This window comes from Phocoena sinus, chromosome 1, assembly GCF_008692025.1.
Source record: "Phocoena sinus isolate mPhoSin1 chromosome 1, mPhoSin1.pri, whole genome shotgun sequence".
Taxonomy (NCBI): Eukaryota; Metazoa; Chordata; class Mammalia; order Artiodactyla; family Phocoenidae; genus Phocoena; species Phocoena sinus.
This window is the reverse complement of record NC_045763.1, coordinates 185117181-185136877: the sequence shown is the minus strand read 5'-3', so window position 1 is coordinate 185136877 and position 19697 is coordinate 185117181. Positions and strand designations below refer to the sequence as shown.

The 19697-nt window shown below is 58.0% G+C and overlaps 1 protein-coding gene across 1 annotated transcript; it reads right to left on the bottom strand.

The window, feature by feature from the left end:
* Positions 1–1775: 1775 nt before the first annotated feature.
* RNPEP (arginyl aminopeptidase) lies at positions 1776–18041 on the bottom strand. The gene is made up of 11 exons (XM_032625644.1): positions 17343–18041; positions 13448–13588; positions 12987–13135; positions 9044–9160; positions 8290–8525; positions 6145–6258; positions 5341–5453; positions 5146–5254; positions 4127–4351; positions 3263–3405; positions 1776–2320 (listed from the first exon to the last, which is right to left on the bottom strand). Exons 1-11 carry the CDS (start codon positions 17781–17783, stop codon positions 2162–2164), a joined length of 1947 nt encoding a protein of 648 aa, XP_032481535.1. The 5' UTR covers positions 17784–18041; the 3' UTR covers positions 1776–2161.
* Between the last annotated feature and the right edge of the window lie 1656 nt (positions 18042–19697).

Here is a 19697-nt window from a genome sequence, read left to right as displayed (position 1 = left end):
AGCCCACTGCGTGGGGCTGCCGAGGGAGGGGCCGGACCCACGTGGACGTGTTTACCCCTCTATCTATCTGGCCTCCATCTAATCGCCACGCACACGGCTCAGCGGCACCTACCTGCTGCCCTCTAGCGTCAGAGGCCCGGCTCCCTGGGCCGGCTCAGCGCTCATCAGGGGCCAGGCCGCGTTAGCGGGGCTCCGTCTAAGCCTTACGAGAATCCTCAGGTTGTGTGGTGATCCCCAGCAGGTGGCAGCTCGAGGGTTGGAGACTTGCCCAGGCCACGCGGAGCTCGTTAAGTGAGGCTGAGTTTAAGTCCCCCAACTGGCGCTCCTTCCAGAGGCCCTCACCCTCCCTGTGGGCAAGGCAACCCCTCCTACCCGGGTCTCCTCCACGGTCTCAGCCCTAACCACGAGGGCCGTGTCCCGCAGACCACAGAGACCTGCGTAGGGACGGCACAGGCTGGCGAGGGGGCACAGACGGGTCCTGGGGCCTCTTCCGTTTCCCATCCATGGAGACAAGGCCCTTTGGACTTACTGATCCCTCAGATCTTTATGCATCAAAGATGCAGCATCTGAGCATCTCTTTCCCCTCCTCCTTGGTTAACGCCAAGGTCCTGCGAGGCCCGGCCTCAAGGGAAAGGCCACGCCCCAGCCCCCCTTCCTTTAACCCTCTGTAGGACTAAGAGGTTTGTCTCAGGAATCTGCCTCTCGTCCGGGGTCTGACACTGCTGGGTGCCACGCAGAGCAGAGGGCGTTAAGGTCCAGGGTCCCTCCCATGGGCCACGGTGGGGAGCCGAGCTCTGGGGCAGCAGCTCCCCAGCCCTTCAGGGGCCTCCCCCACAGCCCGAGGCACGCCCTCTACCCTGTCCCTCGCCCTGGAATGTGGGAGAACCAGCTCCAGCTCCAGACGGCTCACGTGCTCCCCGCCAGACCTCCGAGAGCACCTGGCTGGGAGAGGGCTGTGGAGGGGGCAGGAGAGGCGCTGCCGCAGGCCCACCTGGCGGGACAGCGGGGGACACAGCTCAGGACGCCTGGCTGTGAAGCTGCACTCAGGCTCCGGCTGCGGAAGGGGTCCCGCGGGGCCCCTCGGCGCCCCAGGGTCTGCACGGAACCAGGAAGGACACCGCTGGGCGCAGAGCTGAGCGGCTGGGCACCGAGCAGGGCACGGGAGGCGTCTGGCCGGCCCCCGGTTGTCCGCGCCTGTAACAGCGGCCAGGAGCAGCCGGGAGCCAGCGCCCGCGTCCTCGCTCCCACGGTGCAGGGCGTGCTGGGAGGTCTGCGCCGCCCGCCCGGCAGCCAGCCACCAGGGAGACCCTGGATCTAGGAAAACAAAGATCCTGAAATACTTCTGTGCGACCTCCCCTCACCCCACACCCCACCCCAAGTCGCTGACTGCCTAGATCCCCACGTGGAAATCAGAGCTTAGTGCCAGGTTCTGAACAGACTCTACTACAGACCACACGGAGCCCATCACCCAGGACCGGGGAGGGCAAGGCCCCGCGAGGCCCACGGATGGCGAGAGGCTGCAGAAAGGGCACTCCCGTGTGCGTTATTAGCAGCAACGGTAAAGAGGAAGGGGTGGGCAGGACGCTGCACGGAGGGAGGCGGCTCAAAGAGGCGGCCTCGGTGCCCTCTGTTTTGCACATGCTCCTGTGGGAACCCCACCTCCTCCAGCCCAGGCTCCTTAAGAACAGGGAGCCAGCGTCCTGCTCTGGGTCTCCCCCTAACCTGCTCAGAACAGAGAGCGGGACCTGGGAGAAGGGATTTCACAGTCACCAAGATACTTTTCACTTTAAAATATTTATTAAAATAATGATTAAACCTGAAAAAGGAATCACCAGAAATCAGCCCTTTGCACGGTACTTCAAGAATCAGCAAAAAAAAAAAAAAAAAAAAAAAAAAAGAAAAGAAAAGAAAACAGTAAGGAAAATCCTTCCTGCTTTCCCCAAGACCCAGGCAGGGAGGGCGAAGGCTGCCGCCAACCCAGCCCAGAGAGTATGGAGGTTCCCGGTCGCACAACGGGTCCAGAGCCGTCCAGTCAGAGCAGAAGCCCAGAGTCCCAAACACCAAGCCCAGAGAACAGGTTACCCCACGGGGACCTGAACTTGGGAAGCTGATGAGAACTGGAATCGGCAGTCTGCAGACACAGAGGCCACAGTGGGAGCCTCTAGCTGCCCAGGGGCGCCACGATCTGCTGGACGTAGTGGACCACGTTGCTGTGGAGGTGGGAGGCCGTGGCCGCGAAGGTCTCCTTGGCGAGGGTCTGGGCGGCCTCACTGCCCCCCATCATGGCGTGGTAGAGTGGGAGGGTGTACTTCTGCTTCCCCTGCAAGAGACATGCGTGCTCAAGGCCCGTCAGCCTGCACGGTGGTCTGCAGCCCCCAGCCCCTGCCCTGGGCCCATCTGACAGCCTCGTGATCAGGGGCCAAAAGGGATACGGGTATCATTGCTGGAAGGAGAGGCTTCCCAGACACGAGGGCTTGTGTTCCAGAATCTTCTTGGCAGCCAAAGATCCATGCAGCTGGGGTTCGGTATTCACCCTCCTGGAGATGTCTACACTCAACAAAACCGAGTAGGGGGTTGGCACATGGGAGACTCCAAACTTTCAGAGCTCTAAGTGGCCAGGTACCGAGGCAACAGCTCACGGCAAAGGCTGCAGAGCCTAAGCCTAAACCAGGGCCCCAGAAGCGCCGCCTGCAGCCAAGTAGAAGAAAACCCGCACCTTCACGTCAGCGCGAGACGGCCACACCTGACACCCAGAGGCTGGGAAGCCTTCAGGGGCTCGAGAACCTGCCAGCAGGTACCGGCCAACAGGTGAGGGAGTCTGCACGTGGCTTGTCCACAGCCCGGCTCTGGAATCTTGTGGAATGGTTCATCCTGAGGGCCGTGGGCCCCTCCCCGGCAGGGCAGCGCTCCCGGTGACCTGGGTCCGGCAGGCCTCTGGACCCTCCCAGGCCACCGGCTTCCCCCAGAGGAGGAGCCTACAATCTCACCTTCACTCACCTGTCCTGGTCTCTGGCCTCTCCCGGACACCAGCCCCGCCGTCGCATGACCGCCCCTGCCTCGGGTCAGTGCCGGCTGGCCCTCTCCCCACAGGCCTTCCCGGCTGACCTGCAGGAGCTCCCGGGCCGGGGCTTCTCCCCCAGGGTGGCACCACAGCCTGCTCACAGGACCCCGCCAGGCCCTTCAGCCCTGCTCCCGAGAGGGCGGTCTGAGAGGCCCTGCCTGCTGTGTGCGGAAGGGGCACAGGCAGGTGGCGGTCACCCACCTGGCTGTGCAGGAAGTCCCTCACTTTCCAGAAGTCCTCCTGGTGGTCGTTCTTGAGGACAATCTGGCCCCATCGCAGCCGCAGCTCCGCGTTCTGGGCATTCGAGATCTTCGGGTACGTCTCTCCAAGTTTCTTCACATTCCCTGGAGAAAAGAAACGGGTCATTAGTGACTTCGCCAGCACACCGTGAGCTGAGGCGGCCGTGTGTGTGCCCGAGGCCCTCCGAGGGCACCCGGAGGAACTTCAGGGAGGCTGCCGACCACCCGCTCTTCCTGCTTCTTCAGGCCCGAGGGGATCACGCCTTGTCTTGACTTTGCTGTAATTCCCACGGCTCTTCCTCCAACCTTCCCTAATACAGACTTCCTGTGGTCACCCCACTAAAGCCTGCGCACCTGCTTCAGATATCCCACTGCCGACCTGCTAAATGTCAGCTTGCTCTGTTTTTCTGAGTTAACATCCCTTGGTGAATACTACTTCTGGCTGAGAAGCAACAAAGCATGTGTGCCGAAGAGCTGCGGCCCAGCAGGTCCAGACCCCAGCCCCACGTCTACTGGCTGTGGGATCTGTTTGTGCCTCGGGTTCGCTCCCCAGTCCCTGGGGTCACAGAGCAGCGACGAGGATTAGATGGCATCATAGCTGGGGGAGCTTGGAAGAATGACCTGCACAAGCTGAGGACTCCACGAGCACCAGGCTTTACGATTTCCCGCCCCCCCGGCACTCGTGCGGGCACCTGCATCCCTCCGCCGATGCGCTCCTTGCCCCGGGCTTCCGTCCACCCGCCCTCCCATGCCCCGCAAGCCCCTGGGACGAGCGTCACAAGTCTGTCTCCCTCCAACCTTGAAGGGACAACCCACTTTTTCTCACCGGGAGGGAGAGGGGATTTCTGGAGGATCTTATCCAGGAAATAAACCAGCTGGTAGGTCTTCCAGGCAGAGGTGGACACGGCCTCAATGGCCCTCACGTCCAGCTCCTCGGCCGCCCACAGCTGAGCCAGCTCCTCAGCTGGCCTCATGAGGGAGTCCCCGGGGGAGAGGTCAGGGAGGTAGGGGGGCCAGCCCGGGGTGTTCAGCCAGCGATCAAATTCAAATCCTGTTTGGCAGAAGTAGAGAAGATACCGTCAGAATTCCCCAGCAGCATCACGGTCTGCCTGCCCAGGCAGTGCCCAAGACCTCGAGCCTCCGTCCATCCCAAGCTCTTCCCCCGACGATGGCACCACTGCCCCACACGGTCATCCGCTCCACAGGGTCCCAGCCAGCGTGATGCCTAGACACTCTCTCATGGACCTGGCTGCCCCTTTCCACGTGAGCGTGTTCTGTGCTGCAAATCAGCCCTAGAGCCACGTGCACAGACGCGGCCCAGCCCCCACGACCAGAACGGCCGTGCTGATGCCCCTGGGCTCCGGAGCCAGCTGCCTGGGGTCCTGCCCGGCCCCACCCCTCACTAGCTGGCAGGCAGCTGGCTGGACAGCGCCCAGCATGGAGCAGGAAGTGGGGACACATCTAACGAGCTGCCTGGCCCACGACAGGCCGTGCTCGCCCTCTCTTAGGAAGCAGGCCTCTCATGCGCTCCCCAGGCGGGGCCACTGCCCCATTCCTGCCCTGGGAGCCCCTCGGGGCGGGGGCAGGCCTGGGCAGAGCTAAGGGTCTGACTACGTGTGTCCAGGGACGGGGAGACCAGAGGACAGAGAGGGGCAGAAGAGCAGAGTGGGGAAAGGGGGCCAGGGGGTGAGCGAGCTCCTCCTGTGGGATAGAGCCTGGGCCCCTGGGCCTGCCCCAAAACGCCGCCCCCAGGGGGCGCACCTCAGCCCCCTCCCCTCCCAAGGCGTGGACCAGACCCCACCCTCCACGACCACCTGGAAGCGGTGGGCCGGCTCCTCTGCTCACCTGGGATGGAATCCACCCTCCTTCTCTTCAGCTCAGGGAAATAGTCCAAGAAGAATTCCAGAAAGTCATCAGCTAGGACACTTTGGAACTTAAACTCACGCACGTAGGCCTGTGAGGAGGGAGGCACGGTCGGTCACCCAGAGCCCCCGGCAGCGGGGCCCCCGCTTGTCTCCCCTCACCTCAGAGCTGATGTACCTTGAGGAAATCGTCAAACTGCTCCTGGTCACCCACCAGGTGGGCCAGGTAGGAGACAAAGCAGAAGCCTTTCTCGTAGGGGGTCTCGTTGTAAGTATCGTCTGGGTCGACACCTGCAGAGAAAGCTCTGGATTCAAAGAGTAGCCACGGAAGAGACCGGAATTCAGCTTCCCAGGAACAGCAAGGCCACGAACGTTCCGGGTCCGTCCTGGCCTCTCTCGAGGGACTTGAAGATGGACCCAGTGGGAGGACAAAGAAAGCAGGCTCAGGGGGATCATGGCTGCCCCTGCCCGGGGCGCTGTGCTCGGGGGGCCCTTCCACCCAACGCCTTCCCAGCCCCACGGGTCACCCACAGGCGCTGCGCCTGCCCAGACCGGGGCGGGGTGGGTTCTGTGCATGTTCTGGAGTAAACAGAATTGACTGCCCAACTACAGGAAGTTCACGGTCAGAGTCAGAGGCATCGAGGAACACGCGCTTCAACTGCACAGAAAGGTTTAAGTTAGTCACACGTGGAACTGAAGAAAAATCTTAGGAAACAAAAACCCATGACCTCAGAGCAGTCACGAGCTTTCTGGTGCTGGGTCACGCCCTCGGTGAGGTGAGGGCGACGTCGCTCTAGAAACGCCGCGGGGCTGAGCTGACCATGGACCAGGGGCGGCAAAGAGGCGAGTAAGTGACAGGGACCCAGACGCACAGAGCATCTCGGAGTCGCTCAGGAGCAGCCTGGGGGCTCCTCCCTCCCGAGGGGGGATCCAGGTGTGCCCAGCCCGACGGGGACTGGGCGGCGGCCAGAGCAGCCCCCACCTGGCTCGATCTTCACGCGCAGCTTGTTCAGCGGGTGCTCCTCGCCCGTGACGTCCATGTGCTGCCGAAGCAGAGCCCGCCCGGTGGCGGCTTCCAAGCAGGTGTAGGCGGGTCCTGCGCGACAGGAAAGCGGCTGGCACCCTCCCGCGGTGCCCACGAGGCCCCGAAAAGAGGACGGAGGCCCCAAGCCCGGGGGTGGCACTCCCCAGGCACGGCGGGGGCTGGGACGGCTGACTCCTCAGCCTGCCCCGCCCACACCACCCCTCTGACAGTGAGTGACCTTTCCCTTAAGCACGTTGTTATCTGTGGAGACGGTAATTTGATCTCCCACGAAAACAGAATCTCTTCATCTGACTGTTGTCAGACAAGAGAAACTGTCACCCAAGATTTTTCTAGCATCTGAGTCTCCTTCTGGCTCTAAAGACGACTGAGGGAGGGAATCCCCTGGCGGTGCAGTGGTTAGGACTGCGCGCTTTCACTGCGGAAGGCCCGGGTTCAATCCCGGGTCGGGGAACGAAGATCCCACATGCCGTGGCAAAGAAAGAACAACTACTGAGGGGACAGGGTTGGAGAGGGCCCGGGTGTGTACCAGCCACCGCCGCCGCTCGCGAGATGCTCTGATCTGGGCCAGTGACCCCCCCCCCCCCCCGCCCCCGCCAGCCTCAGCGCCCTCAGGCGCACGCACGGTGTACACGCACAGCTGCGTGCGGGAGTCCGAGCGGCCGGTACACTACTGCTTTACGTACTCTGGATGAAAGTGTAAACTTGGGAAGCAGGAGACAGTGTATGCCAAACAAAACAAAAAGCCTTGAAAATGTTCAGGTCCTGAAATAATGTTTCTAGAAATCTGTCTTTACTGAAATCATCTGAGACGCACGCGAACCTATGTAAAGATGTCAGAATATTATTTCGTTTGAAAATTGAAAACAACCTAACAACTGGAGGTTGGCTGAATAAATTATGAAGCCTCCATACTCTGGAGCTGCAGAAGAAAATTTAATGACTTGGGAAAATATTTTACTTTATTAAAAAAAATACGCAGTTCTAAAACCATGTACAGTCTGACGATACACACACACACACGTAGAAAAATGTTTGAAAGGATAACCATCGATTACCTCTGAACAGTGAGATTACAGATAAGTATTTTTGTGTGTGCTTTTCCACTGGTGCCAAAATAGATTTTTTTTTTTTTGCGGTACGCGGGCCTCTCACTGTTGTGGCCTCTCCCGTTGCGGAGCACAGGCTCTGGACGCGCAGGCTCAGCGGCCATGGCTCACGGGCCCAGCCGCTCCGCGGCATGTGGGATCTTCCTGGACCGGGGCACGAACCCGTGTCCCCTGCATCGGCAGGCAGACTCTCAACCACTGCGCCACCAGGGAAGCCCCAAAATAGATTTTGATCAGAGAAATAATAAACATAACAAAAGCACCTGATACACCATGGCTTTGCAACATGGAGATTGTGTTCATAATGTATTACATTTTAGTTTCTGGCTGTGCTACGTGGCTTACGGGATCTTAGTTCCCTGACCGGGGATCGAACCCATGGCCTCGTCAGTGAAAGCGCGGAGTCCTAACCACTGGACCGCCAGGGAATTCCCGAGAATGTATTTGAAAAGCACAGCTGGGCTCAATTTGAGGGTCTGCCCTCACCCGCTAAGTGGCTGAGGGACATTTTCTATCCTCTCTGAGTCGCAGTGAACTCACACGTAAAACGGGAGTAACAGTATCTCCATGCAGCCGCTGGGAAGGTGGTACGTGACAGATCTGGTACAAAACAGGTGTTCAATACAAGGTGATGACGACAGTGACCTGACGACTCGCTCATTAAGCGAACTGGTACCTGGGCGACCAGCCCGGGCCACTCTCCCCCAGGCGAAGCACAGGGAAGCTTCAGCCCCAGCGGGAGGCACGTCCACCGCTAGTTCATCCCGCCGTGTGTCATTTTCGAGACTCCCTCTGCTCCCAGCCCCTGCTGATGCGTGACATGCAGTGAGGTGGGCACAGTTACTTACGTGTAACTTTGTCTCGAGTTGCCCTCCCTGGCTGTCACGGGCTCACTGCACTACCCCCTCCTCCCTTCACTCCCCAGAAGGAGCCTTGGGGGCCCAGGACCGGAGGCAGGTCCTCGGGGGCGGCTCACCAAACAGGACGGTGGAAATCCTCCTCTGGGCATACATGGTGAAGCCTTCGTTCAGCCAGAACTCCCCCCAGTTGGCGTTGGTGACCAGGTTCCCAAACCAGCTGTGGGCGATCTCGTGGATGATGACGTCGGCCAAGGAGCGGTCCCCCGCCAGCAGGCAGGGGGTGACGAAGGTCAGGCAGGGGTTCTCCATCCCTCCAAATGGGAAGGATGGGGGCATGAAGAGCACGTCGTACCTGCCAGAGGCAGGCTGCCGTGAGGGGCCCAGCTGCATCCCGGCTACTGACGGGGGTGGCGGCACGGCACAGCGAGCCGGTCCTCAGCCCTGCCCCTGCCCCCGGCCCGCCGGGCCTCCCTCCCAGGCCCCTCACAGTGGGCACGCGCTTGACTCCATCACACCCAGCTCCCCAGAGGCCCACGTGGGTCACACAGACTTAATGGAGCCTCTTATCTAGGGGACCTCAAGTCTGAAGATGACAAAGAGAAAACGGGTACGGAGCTGCTTCCAGCAACAGGAAAGACAAGTCAGCCACGTCCCCGACAGCGCATCCCCATCTCCACCCCGGCAACTGCTGGCACGGGCACGCCTCTGTCTCCGCAATGCCTGCCCTCCCAGGCCCCTCCTTGGCCACAGTGGATGAGGCCTGGCTTATCTCCTCCCCCCTCCCCTACGTCCCCCGGATCAGAGCGGGGGAGGGGGGAGGGCCGGCTCACTGTTAACTACAGAGACACGAGAGTCCCCGTGATACCACACCTTCCCCAAACGTAGGGTCCGAAAAGCTTCTCTCCCGTTGCCAAGAACTCTTCTATGACCCCGTCATACTCCTCCTTGGCAGCTGCGATGAGGCAGGGCTCGGCCCACACCCAGCTCCTGGAGACAGGGGCGCAGAGAAGGCAGTACTGTGCTCAGAGGCCACGGCGGGACCCGTCCTGAAAGCACATGCACCAACTGGGGGGGGGGCTGAGGGGGGGGCTCCTGCAGGCGACAGGCTCTCCCCCCGCCGAGCCTCAGTCCCCATCCGCAAGGTGCGCGGTAAGGAGACGAGATGGGTGTGAAGACCCTTCATACGGTGGCTCAGGTAGGAAATGCTGGTGTACCTCCGGAGAGATTAGAAAGGATTCTCACAATTGAATCTTTAGAATTGAAAGAAACGTTAGAGATAAACCAATTCACATTAACAGAAAAGTGGTAACTGTCTTCACTCTTCAGACAGGCAGGCGGATCTACTTGCTTTTAAATGGTCTAGCAAAAACCCCACAGATCCACACGAAAGCAAACCTAGTACGGCAACACGGATGGGCAGACAGGTGTTCAATACATCATTCCTTCAATTTCCTGCAGGAATTTCCAATTATGAAATTTTCACAGTAAAAAGATGAGGAAACAGAGGTAAGGGGGGAAAAAAATCAAGAAGATCCAGTGCGAAGGAAGCCAAGGCTGAAAGGGGGTGGGAGGGACCGAGACCATTCTCGGGGTTCAAGGACGAGCTGACCCCAAGTTCAGGGGCCCTGCAGCCGAAGGCTGTGTCAAGGCCCCTCGATGCTCCACAGAGCGTTCCCTACACGGACATCCTCAGTCGAGGGACAGATGGCCAAGTGGGTGGGTGCGAGGCCAGGACGAAGAGAGCTTCCTTTCGGCAGAACTTCGGGGACTGTTCTAGCAGGAGGGGGAGCGGGGCGACCCGCGTCGGGGGTCCCAGCAGCAAAAGCAGGAGCCTCGTAGCGGCGAGGAACCACCGGGGTCTGGGGTGACCAGAGTCCAAGGTCTGATGGGGGTAGGTTGGGGGTGGGAGAGGCCCCAAGCTCAGGGCACAAAGGGCTTCAGATGCCACGTGACACAGCTGCCCCTGCAGAGCGCAGGGGGCGACACCATCAGACTGTGTCTAGGGAGCTGTGGACACAGGAAACATGCTCAGTACGAGGGGGCGTGAGCTTTCCCAGGCACAGCCGGGGGCGAGGACTGAACCTGGGGCACCTGCGCCCAGGGCAGCCAGACCCATGAGGAGCCCAGCGAGGACCGGCCAGGAGGGCCCGGGATCGGGAAGCGGAGGCCAAGGGCACGTCCTCGAGTCCCTGCACCTTCCACGCTGAGCAACGGCCTCTTACCTCAGGAGCTTCAGCGAATTTAGGGGACTGGACTCCAGGGGTGGAGAGGAAAGAGCCAGTTGGCCAGTTGGGGGTGGAGGCCGCAGGTCTTAAGATGGGACTAGACGATGAAGCAAAGCCCAGAGGATGGGGGTGGGGGTGAGTCAACGGGTCAGGTGAAGACTGGCTTTAACAAAGAAAGGACCTGTCGTCGGGGTCCAGATGGACGAATCGGGGGATGAGAGCAGACGGAGGGACCTTGGACGTGCAGGACACAATCGTACCCGACAGACCAAACATCTCCACAAAGCAGAGCCGAGACCCTGTGCTTGGAGGGAGGGGCCGGCGTCTGAAAGGAAAACTGGAGAGACGGTTTAAGGGGCGCGAGATGCAAAGGTGAAAGACGGCTGAGCGCACAGAAACCTCTCAAACGCCTGCATCACCTTTTCTCTCGTTCCAGCATCTCACCAAGAAACCAGAAATGTGAACGGGTACCACGCACAGCTTCATTATTTTCTCCGTCTCTCAAAAGAGAGAGACGCTGAGTGGAGAAAGGGGATGGCAGGAGCCCGGGGCAGATGGGCGGCAGCAGGACACGCCGGAGGGCCTGGGGTGTGGGCGAGAGATGACCAGTCACCACCCAGGCGGGAGAGAAGTCCTGGGAGAGGCTGCCGCCGGGAGCAAGCACCGCCCTGAAGGGCGAGGCGCAGGCCCAGAGGGCGAAGGTCAGCAGGAGGGGCAGAGAATGAAGGCCTACATGCAGCTGGAAGTTTCTGATCCCGCCTGGTTCACAGCGATACCCGAGTCCAGGCCTGGGATGCAGGGTGCGGCCGTGAGTGGGAATGGGGGTCGGCGGGGGGGTGTGGGGAGAAGGCAGAGGAGGTAAAGAAGCCCTCAGGCCACCCTCAACCCAGGAGAAACCCACATGGAGAAAAAGGGCACCGGGCTGAGAATAAGACCCCAGCACAGAGTCCAAGTCCCCAGGCACTACTTTGAGCTGCTCCATCACCAGCCAGGGCACCACAACTAACAAAGACCTTCAGCTCTGTCCTTAGCAACAACGGGCTAGGCCGCGGACGCCCACGACATTTCCGCCAGCACACAGATTTCTGTCAAAGAAACCAGGATGCTCTCAGTCAAGCTGGAATCTCTTCACCAGGATTCTAGGGGCAAAAAGCACGGGATCTGCAACAGAAACCCTTGCCTCTGAGTTCCAGTTCTACCAACCACGTGACTGCACAAGGCTCTTTACCAAAGCCACAGTTTCTCAACTGCAAACTGGAGACAGCAATACGTCCCTCAGTGTTGCCTGTAAGGGTTAGAAGGGACCGTACATAAAGGGGCCCCTGGGAATGTCCACCAGTCTCTCCTGCCCAGGGTCGTCCCCCTGAGGTAACGGGGACTAGACGGAAGACCCTCCTACGCGGCAGACTCCCTCAAGACCCTCCAACATGACCCAGGAGGCAAGGACTGTCGACCTGACGGGGGACTGGAGTAAGTCGTCAGCACCAGTAAAACGGGTTCTGTCACCTGGATTAACGTACTGTGTCGTCACTTCAGTACAGAGGGTTGAAAAAACCTCTGTGATCCAGTGTATTTAGAATAGACTGTTCTCTCATTTCCCCTTAGTAGCTCCTACTCCTACTAACAGAACCTCAGCAAGAGTAAACGCCCTAAAAGATGTTCCTCCCCTTGTCTGTTTTCCACGCTCGCAGGTCACCTACTGCCCTGTCCACCAGGAAGGGACCCCACGTCTCTCAGGGCTGGTGCTCTCCTGAGCGCGTGGCTGGAAGCAGATGCCAACGGGTCCCCACCCATCTCTCCCTCTGATCTCACGGCCCTGGCGCCACTGCTGAGCCCAGTTGCGAAGCCTGAGGTGTGTAGCCAATCCAGCACCTCCAGGGGCTGAGGGCCCGGCAGAGAGAAGGACAGCAACAGGGCCAGGAAGAGCCACGGCTTCACATCCAAACCGACCCTCTCACTTCAGGACTATGCCACGCTGGTGGGTAAGATGACAGCCAGGAAAAACCTGTGCTCCTGGTCAAATCTCCTTTTCAGGAAACCGCACAAAATCCTTATTTATCTCCACTGAACCCATCTCACTTCACGGAGGCCCCTCTGCCAACACAGGTCCAGGCCTCTGTGTCTGGAGCAGACAGACAGGCGGCTTCCCCGGGCCTCTCCAGAGGGAGACAGAGAGATCAAGGCCGTACATTTCCAGGACTCAAGCGCCAGAGAAAATGGGGAGATTTGCTACAAAGATAAAAAAGCAACTATAGTAGCAAGAAGGTAATTTAGACCTTAAAGGTGCTAATAAAGATCATCTTCTAAAACTCCCTCTAAAGCTCCCACCTCCCTCTGAAGGTGGCCCAGGACCGCAGCCACTGCAGGACCGACGGTCTCAGCGCAGACACGGGAGGAAGGCAGGAGGGAGGGGGAGGAAAGGGCACATCCTCTGGCCATTCAGGCCGCGCCCCGTCCCGCAGAAAGGTCCCGGGCTCGGGAGGCTCTGACGTGACCCCAAGGGCCACCCCAGGGGGTCCGCTCGCTGGTCAGAGGCCTCCGTGCTCAGAGGTTGGTTCACTCTTGCCTGCGGGGTCTCGGTCTCCTACCTGGGTCCAACTTCAGCCGAAACCAGATCTCCGATGGCCAAAGCTATCAGATAGGACGGGATGGGCTGACACATCCGGAAGAAGAACTTATTTGGCCCTCTCTTCTCCCAGGTGTTGGCACTCATCACAGCTGTGAAGCCATCTGGGACCTGACAAGAGAGAAGGCTCAGGAGATTTCGGCTGGACAGAGTCCGCCCTTGATCAGCTAGAAGGGCGGCATGGCCAGCAACCCGCGTGGTGACGACAGCGGCCTGGGGTCCACCTTGGGAAGCACAGAGGCTTCAACAAACTGAACTTGTGTCAAACTGATGGGATTCAGCACAGATCAAATTTCTGCAGGTGGAGGAGTTTTTCAGAGGTACCCCCCCCATGGAGGTAATAATCTACCACCTGAAACATGACCTGTAGAAATGAACTTTTCGGTCCCAAGGGCAGGTACATTTGCTCTCAGCCCGCTTCACCTCAATAAGAGCGGAGTAGGTGCACTTCACCGCGGGAGTGTCGAAGCAGGGGAAGAAGGACCGGTTCAGGACAGCCTGGCCCTGCGTGTAGACGAACGGCTTCCTCTTTCCTGCTGTCTGCTCCGGAGCCAACCAGCAAACCTAAGAGGAGGCAAGACCCTCTGGGAACTGACATCCTGCACAAGCACAGTGCGGCCGGGCGGAGCCGGCCGGAGGGGAGGCTTGAGGTGACCCTCGGGATCCTCCGCCTGCCAGTCCAGCTCAGACTGCGACGCTCTCTCCCCCTGTGTACTTAATCCCCCTGGAGTCCAGGCCGAGGTCTGACGTCCACTTCCCAGGGTGGACAACACCAAAGGGCCACTCCTCAGTGTGTCCCATGGGCCGTCTCAAGCATTCCTGGGGTGGCCTCCCTCCTCTGTCCCCCCCGCTGTAGTAACTTCTCACCAAAAAACAAATACTGAAGAAGCTGTGCTTGAACTTGTGATAAAAGACACAGAAAAGCAGAAGCTAACAGCAAGGAGTCTGATTAATGCGTGTTCTCCATCTCTCCAATCTACCCTTTCAGAATAAACGTGTTTTACATTATAGGCATTGGCTATGATTCTTGTCTTCTGTCAGCCCTTAATCAAGAGCACATTTGAACGATTTTTACAAACCCAAATCCTGCCCACAGCGAAGAGAAGTTCACCTGTAACACAGATGCCACCGCAGGGGTTGAGGAGGGTGTGTGTCAGCACCGCACACCACGGAGAGATTAGAACAGGGTCAGGTGACTCCAGGAGGGTTTCATGGGGGAAGCAAAACTCCCTGGCTGGACCTTCAAAAGTGGGCAGGATTTAGACGGCAGGAAGGAAGGGAGGAGAGTCCCTCCAGGAGGTGGGCAGCAGCGTGAGGATGGTGTGGGGGAGTGCAGCTTCCGGCAGAGGTGGGCACCCACCCGGCAGCTGTGATGAAGGGCTTGGAGCACAGAGGCACTTGAGACCAATTTCCTCCCCGCTGGGAACGACACTCAAGGACGAGAACATTCCCTGAGGTGTCTCTTGTTCTTTTTAAAATTAATTATTAATTAATTTGGCTGCGTGGGATCTCAGTTGCAGCAGGCGGGCTTCCCTCTAGTTGTGGTGCATGGGCTTAGTTGCCCCGCGGCATGTGGGATCTCAGTTCCCCGACCAGGGATGGAACCCACGTCCCCTGCACTGGAAGGCACATTCGTAACTACCGGACCACCAGGGAAGTCCTGAGACCAATTTTTAAGAGGCACAAGGGAGACACAATGGGATGCTGGGGTTTTCTTTGCTTGAGAATGCGTGCGTGCGTGCGTGTGTGTGTGTGTGTGTGTGTGTGTGTGTGATGAGTCTCGTTCCAGAGTCCAGTACAGACGGAAGCAGGAGAGAGAGAGGAACGTCCTGGTGCAGAAACCCAACAAGCTCTGCCTCAGCCCGGAGACGGGAGGTACATTTGCACAGCAAATAAATGTACCGGAGGTATATTTGCACAGCAGCCATAAATCCTGTCAATACTGTTGCCCTCAATACGACGTTACAAAAATGACACCTTATCTCTGTGAACTTCTGCTCAGTTTTGCTGCGAAACCGGAACTGTTCTAAAAAATAGTCTATGAAAAACAAACAAACCCCCATAACCCCAGTCTAACCATGAGAAAAACAACAGACAAATTCCAATAGAGGGTATCACACTCCTCCAAACTATCACGGTCACCACAACAGGAACGTCTGAGAAACTGTCATAGCCAAGAGGAGCCAAAGGAGACGTGACAGCGGAACACACAGTGGATTTCTGGATGGGACCCTGGAGCAGAAAAAGACACATTAAAAACTAAGGTTGTGGACTTCCCTGGCGGTCCAGTTGTTATAACTCCGTGCGTCCGCTGCAGGGGGCAAGGGTTCCATGCCTGGTTGGGGACCTATGATCCCACATGGCATGCCGTGCGGCCAAAAAAATAAAATGAAATAAATTAAAAAAAAAAAAAACTAAGGTTGCTGTACACCTGAAACTTACACAACATTGTAAATCAACTATACGCCAATATAAAATAAAAATTTTAAAAACACTAATAATACCTTTACATGAAAGTCGCTCAATAAATATCAGTTATTAAATAAAAAAAAACTAAGGAAATCTGGAAAAACTGTGGATCCCAGTTTATAATAAAGTATCAATACTGCCTCATTAACTGGAACAAATGTATCCCACTTGTAAAACACCAGTAAAGGGTAAACAGTGTGTGTGTGGAAGCGGTTTATGGAGACTCTGTACGATCTGCTCAGTTTTCCTGGTAATCTAGACACCTATCTATCTATTTAGGCTGCGCCAGGTCTTAGTTGCGGCACGCAGGATCTTCATTGTGGCATGCGGAATCTTTACTTGCGGCATGCAGGTGGGATCCAGTTCCCTGACCAGGGATCGAACCCGGGCCGCCTGCATTGGCCACTGGACCACCAGCGATGTCCTCTACACAGCTTTTTAAAAAATAAATCCTATTAATGAAAGCAACTGTAATGAGCTGGCAGTGAGAGGTACCAGGCACCGTATTAGGACTTTACATAAAGACAACTCACGTAGCTATTGTCAGGCTTAGCTCAATAAACACTGACTACCATCCCCTCAACCACAATTCCTTCTCGTCATCTTTGCTTGAGTTTTCTTTGGTTCTCGGCTTTGTTTTATTGACATGAAGAGAAGAAAATGAAGGAGGCTGGCAGGACACACACTATAGAGTCCAAGTCAGGGAGACGCTGCGACCCACGGTGTCCAAGGTGAGAGCCCTCCCCGGGACGGTGGCAATGAGAGGAAGGAACAGGCACAGTACCACCAGTGGAGCCTTCACAGGGCAAAGGACAGTTCTTCGTCAAGCGCGTATCTCTGCCACCACGTCTTAGATAAAAGCTATTTAGTTCCGATATTTAATTTGGGGTGCCACTTTTGTTACGCACACCCAGGAGGGCCTAACTTTTCCACTCATCCTATTTAATTTCTGCCCCAAACCAGGAACCAAAATATACTAGAGCAACCAAACACATTTCCAGATGGCATGTTATCCCTAGAGGTCCCTGGGTTTCTCCTCTGCCTTAGAGGTCAGTCTACATTGCTTTGGACTTTAATTTTTTAAACAAGTTCTATCATAAGGTTCATTTACTTCCCGAATGGTGAAAGATGGAAACAACTGCCCTTGGAGAGAGCTGCAACAGCAAAAGGTGAAGTGCAACCAAATAAGCAAGCTTCCATGGTGGGCAGGCAGCCAGCCACCTGTAGCACACCCCATCCAAGAAAGGACTGGCAGCCACGCCCGGACATTCAAGGATGTGGACACATGACCTTCCCCTTTCTGATCGCCAACATTTGCCGCCCCCCGCACCCAGTTGAGATTTGAGTCAACCAACAGTGAGAAAGCGAAGTTATTACAAAGCCTGCTACACCCTAATTCTGGTTCTCACTTTTACTCAGATTTTTTTGTTCATCAAATCCAGGACTTCGCAGGAGGAAACACTACTAACTGCCCAGTTTCGAGCTGTTCCAGCCCGAGGCATTAGGAGGGCACCTGGAACAAAGGACTGAGTCAGCAGCGGGTAACCAGCCAGCACTGTCAGGCCGCCCTAGAGGACAGCGGAGCAGCTCATCACCAGGGCCCAGCCTAGGCCGAGCGCAGCGACAACCCTAAGTTCTGTTCGTGAACCGTCTGCTGCCCAGCCTGGAGGAGGTGACCTCCTCGGGCAGACGTGGACTAGAGACAGCGGTGCCGTGGGAGGCAAGGGTGGGGGGAGCATCTGGATGAGGATGGGGCGGAGGGATGGGAGGGGAGGTGGGAGGGGATGAGGGGGCGCATCTGCACGAGGAGGGGCGGGAGGAGGGGCCGGCGCGGGGCTGGGGCACTCACCCCGGGTCCCTCGCCGACGCGGTAGGTGAGCTGCACCCGCAGGCGCTCGCCGGCGATGCAGGGCTGCCGGAAGCGCACGCACAGGGCCTGGCCGTAGTGCGAGAAGGGCCGCGTGCACACCGGCACCGGCTCCGGCTCCGGCTCCGGCTGCCCCGCGTCCGGCCGCTCCCGCCGCAGAGCCGCCGCCGTCACCTCCACGCACGGGTGCGAGTCCAGCCGCAGCTCCGCGGCGCCGCCGGGCTCCAGGCAGCGCAAGTCCAGCACCGCCGAGCCGCTCAGCCCGCGGCAGCCCGGGCCCGGCCCCGGAGGCCCGAACTCGGCCCGCAGGTCCAAGTGCAGGTGCAGCAGCTCGAAGGCGCGGAAGTTGGAGGCCGACGCCACGTCCTCGGCCTGCGCTGAGTGCAGCACCCGCCCGCCGGCCCCACGCCCGCTGCCCGCCATGGCCCCGCGCCGCCGCTGGACCGGGCCGCCGCAGGCCCCGCCCCGCCGCTTGTCGTGGTCCCCGGAGCTTCTGCAGCTCACCCGAGTGGGCCCCAACAGGCAGCGCTGGGCTCGCCCCGGCACTCAGCATGGCCACGCCCCAAAGCTCAGACTACGCCCCGCCGTTCGCCATGGCCCCCGTGCACTGGTGCAGGCCCCGCTCCTCAGACCACGCCCGGAACCGGCATGACCAAGCCACAAACCTCAGACCACGCCCCGCCGATTGCCAAGGTCCCGGTACAGCCGCACCCGGACCCTGCCGCCGGCCCCGCCCCACCGTGCAGACCCCGCCCCGGAACGCGGCCGGGCCACGCCTCTCTTCTTGACTTTCCCCCACTCCCAGCTCTGCACCGGCGTCTCAGGACTTCCTTCCGACAGGCGTGCGGGTGGCGGGGGGGGGGGGGGGGGGGGTGTGTGTGTACAATTTGATCCACCTTGGCCCGAATTCATCCCACTGGGATGTTCCCCAGTCCCTTCTCTACTGAGGTTTCCCGTGTCCTACTCCTCCAGGCAGGCCGCACTGAGCACGATTGCAAGGGTCCGGGTTGGAGGTCGCAAGCTCGACGCTCGCCCAATTATTAGGGCCGTGTCATCCTGGGCCGTGTCTCTTGACAAGAAAGGGGACTCTTTCCGAGTCTCCCTGTGTACCTGTAAAACAAGGAATTATAGCATCTCTCGAGCTAGCTGTGAGAGCTCAATCGGAAACAGCATGGGATACCACGCCGATAGGGGTCCTCCCGGGACTCCGGGCGCGCGAGTCCTTTGTCCTTCCGCCAAGGGATGGGGAGAGGCACTGCACCTTTAAGGCTGGGCGTCTGCTGTGCCGCTTGTCCCCCACTCCTGAATGGGACAGCTCTTTGAGCCAGGTACACACAATTCCTGCTGTGTTTCTCTCCTGTACCAGCGGTTGCAGTAGCCCTTCTGTGACTAGGCGCCACTGGACGGTGAGATTTTTATGGATCAGCTAGGAAATGAAATTTTAAGAGACAATGTAGGGAGTTTTTCATAAAAGGAAATAGTATCCTAGTATGTTCTTCCTAGTTTTACACTGTTAAAATACATTTTATTTCATGAAATGCTTATAGCAGATATTTTTTAATTCCATATAAGGTCAATGTTAGTTTTCTTTTTTCTTTTTTTCTTTTTTTAACTTACTGGCTAGTGAAATCCAACAACTTTGGAAAACCACTTTTCCGTGGCATTGAGCACAGTACTTGGTACTTACTAGTCATTCAATATAGCTACCCTCAAATTATTCATTCCCTTATGCAATGCGGTTTTGTTTGATCATCTGCATACACCAGCCACTGGGCTGGGTGCTGCGGATACAACTGAAGCAAGCCTGGGGCCGCCCCTGTCCTGGTGGTGCTCACGGGCCAGCTCACAACTTAACCTAGAGACAAGGACAAAGGTCACGACAACTCCATGTGCTGTGCTGTGACCTGGGAAGAACGAGATGCTACGGGAAGCAAGGAGAGACACCGGGCCTGATGTTTCCAGGTAAGTGTTGCTGGAGGAGGAGGGCCTTTTATCCTTTTTTTATTTTCATAAATTTATTTATTTATTTACTTTTGGCTGTGTGGGGTCTTCACTGCTGCGTGCGGGCTTTCTCTAGTTGCGGCGAGCAGGGGCTACTCTTTGTTGCCATGCGCGGGCTTCTCATTGCGGTGGCTTCTCTTATTGCGGAGCACGGGCTCTAGGCGCGGGCTTCAGTAGTTGTGGCACACGGGGCTTAGTTGCTCCACGGCATGTGGGATCTTCCCGGACCAGGGCTCGAACCCGTGTCCCCTGCACTGGCAGGCACATTCTTAATCACTGCACCACCAAGGAAGTCCTGAGGGCCTTTTATCCTTGGCTGTAGAGTCAAACATTTGT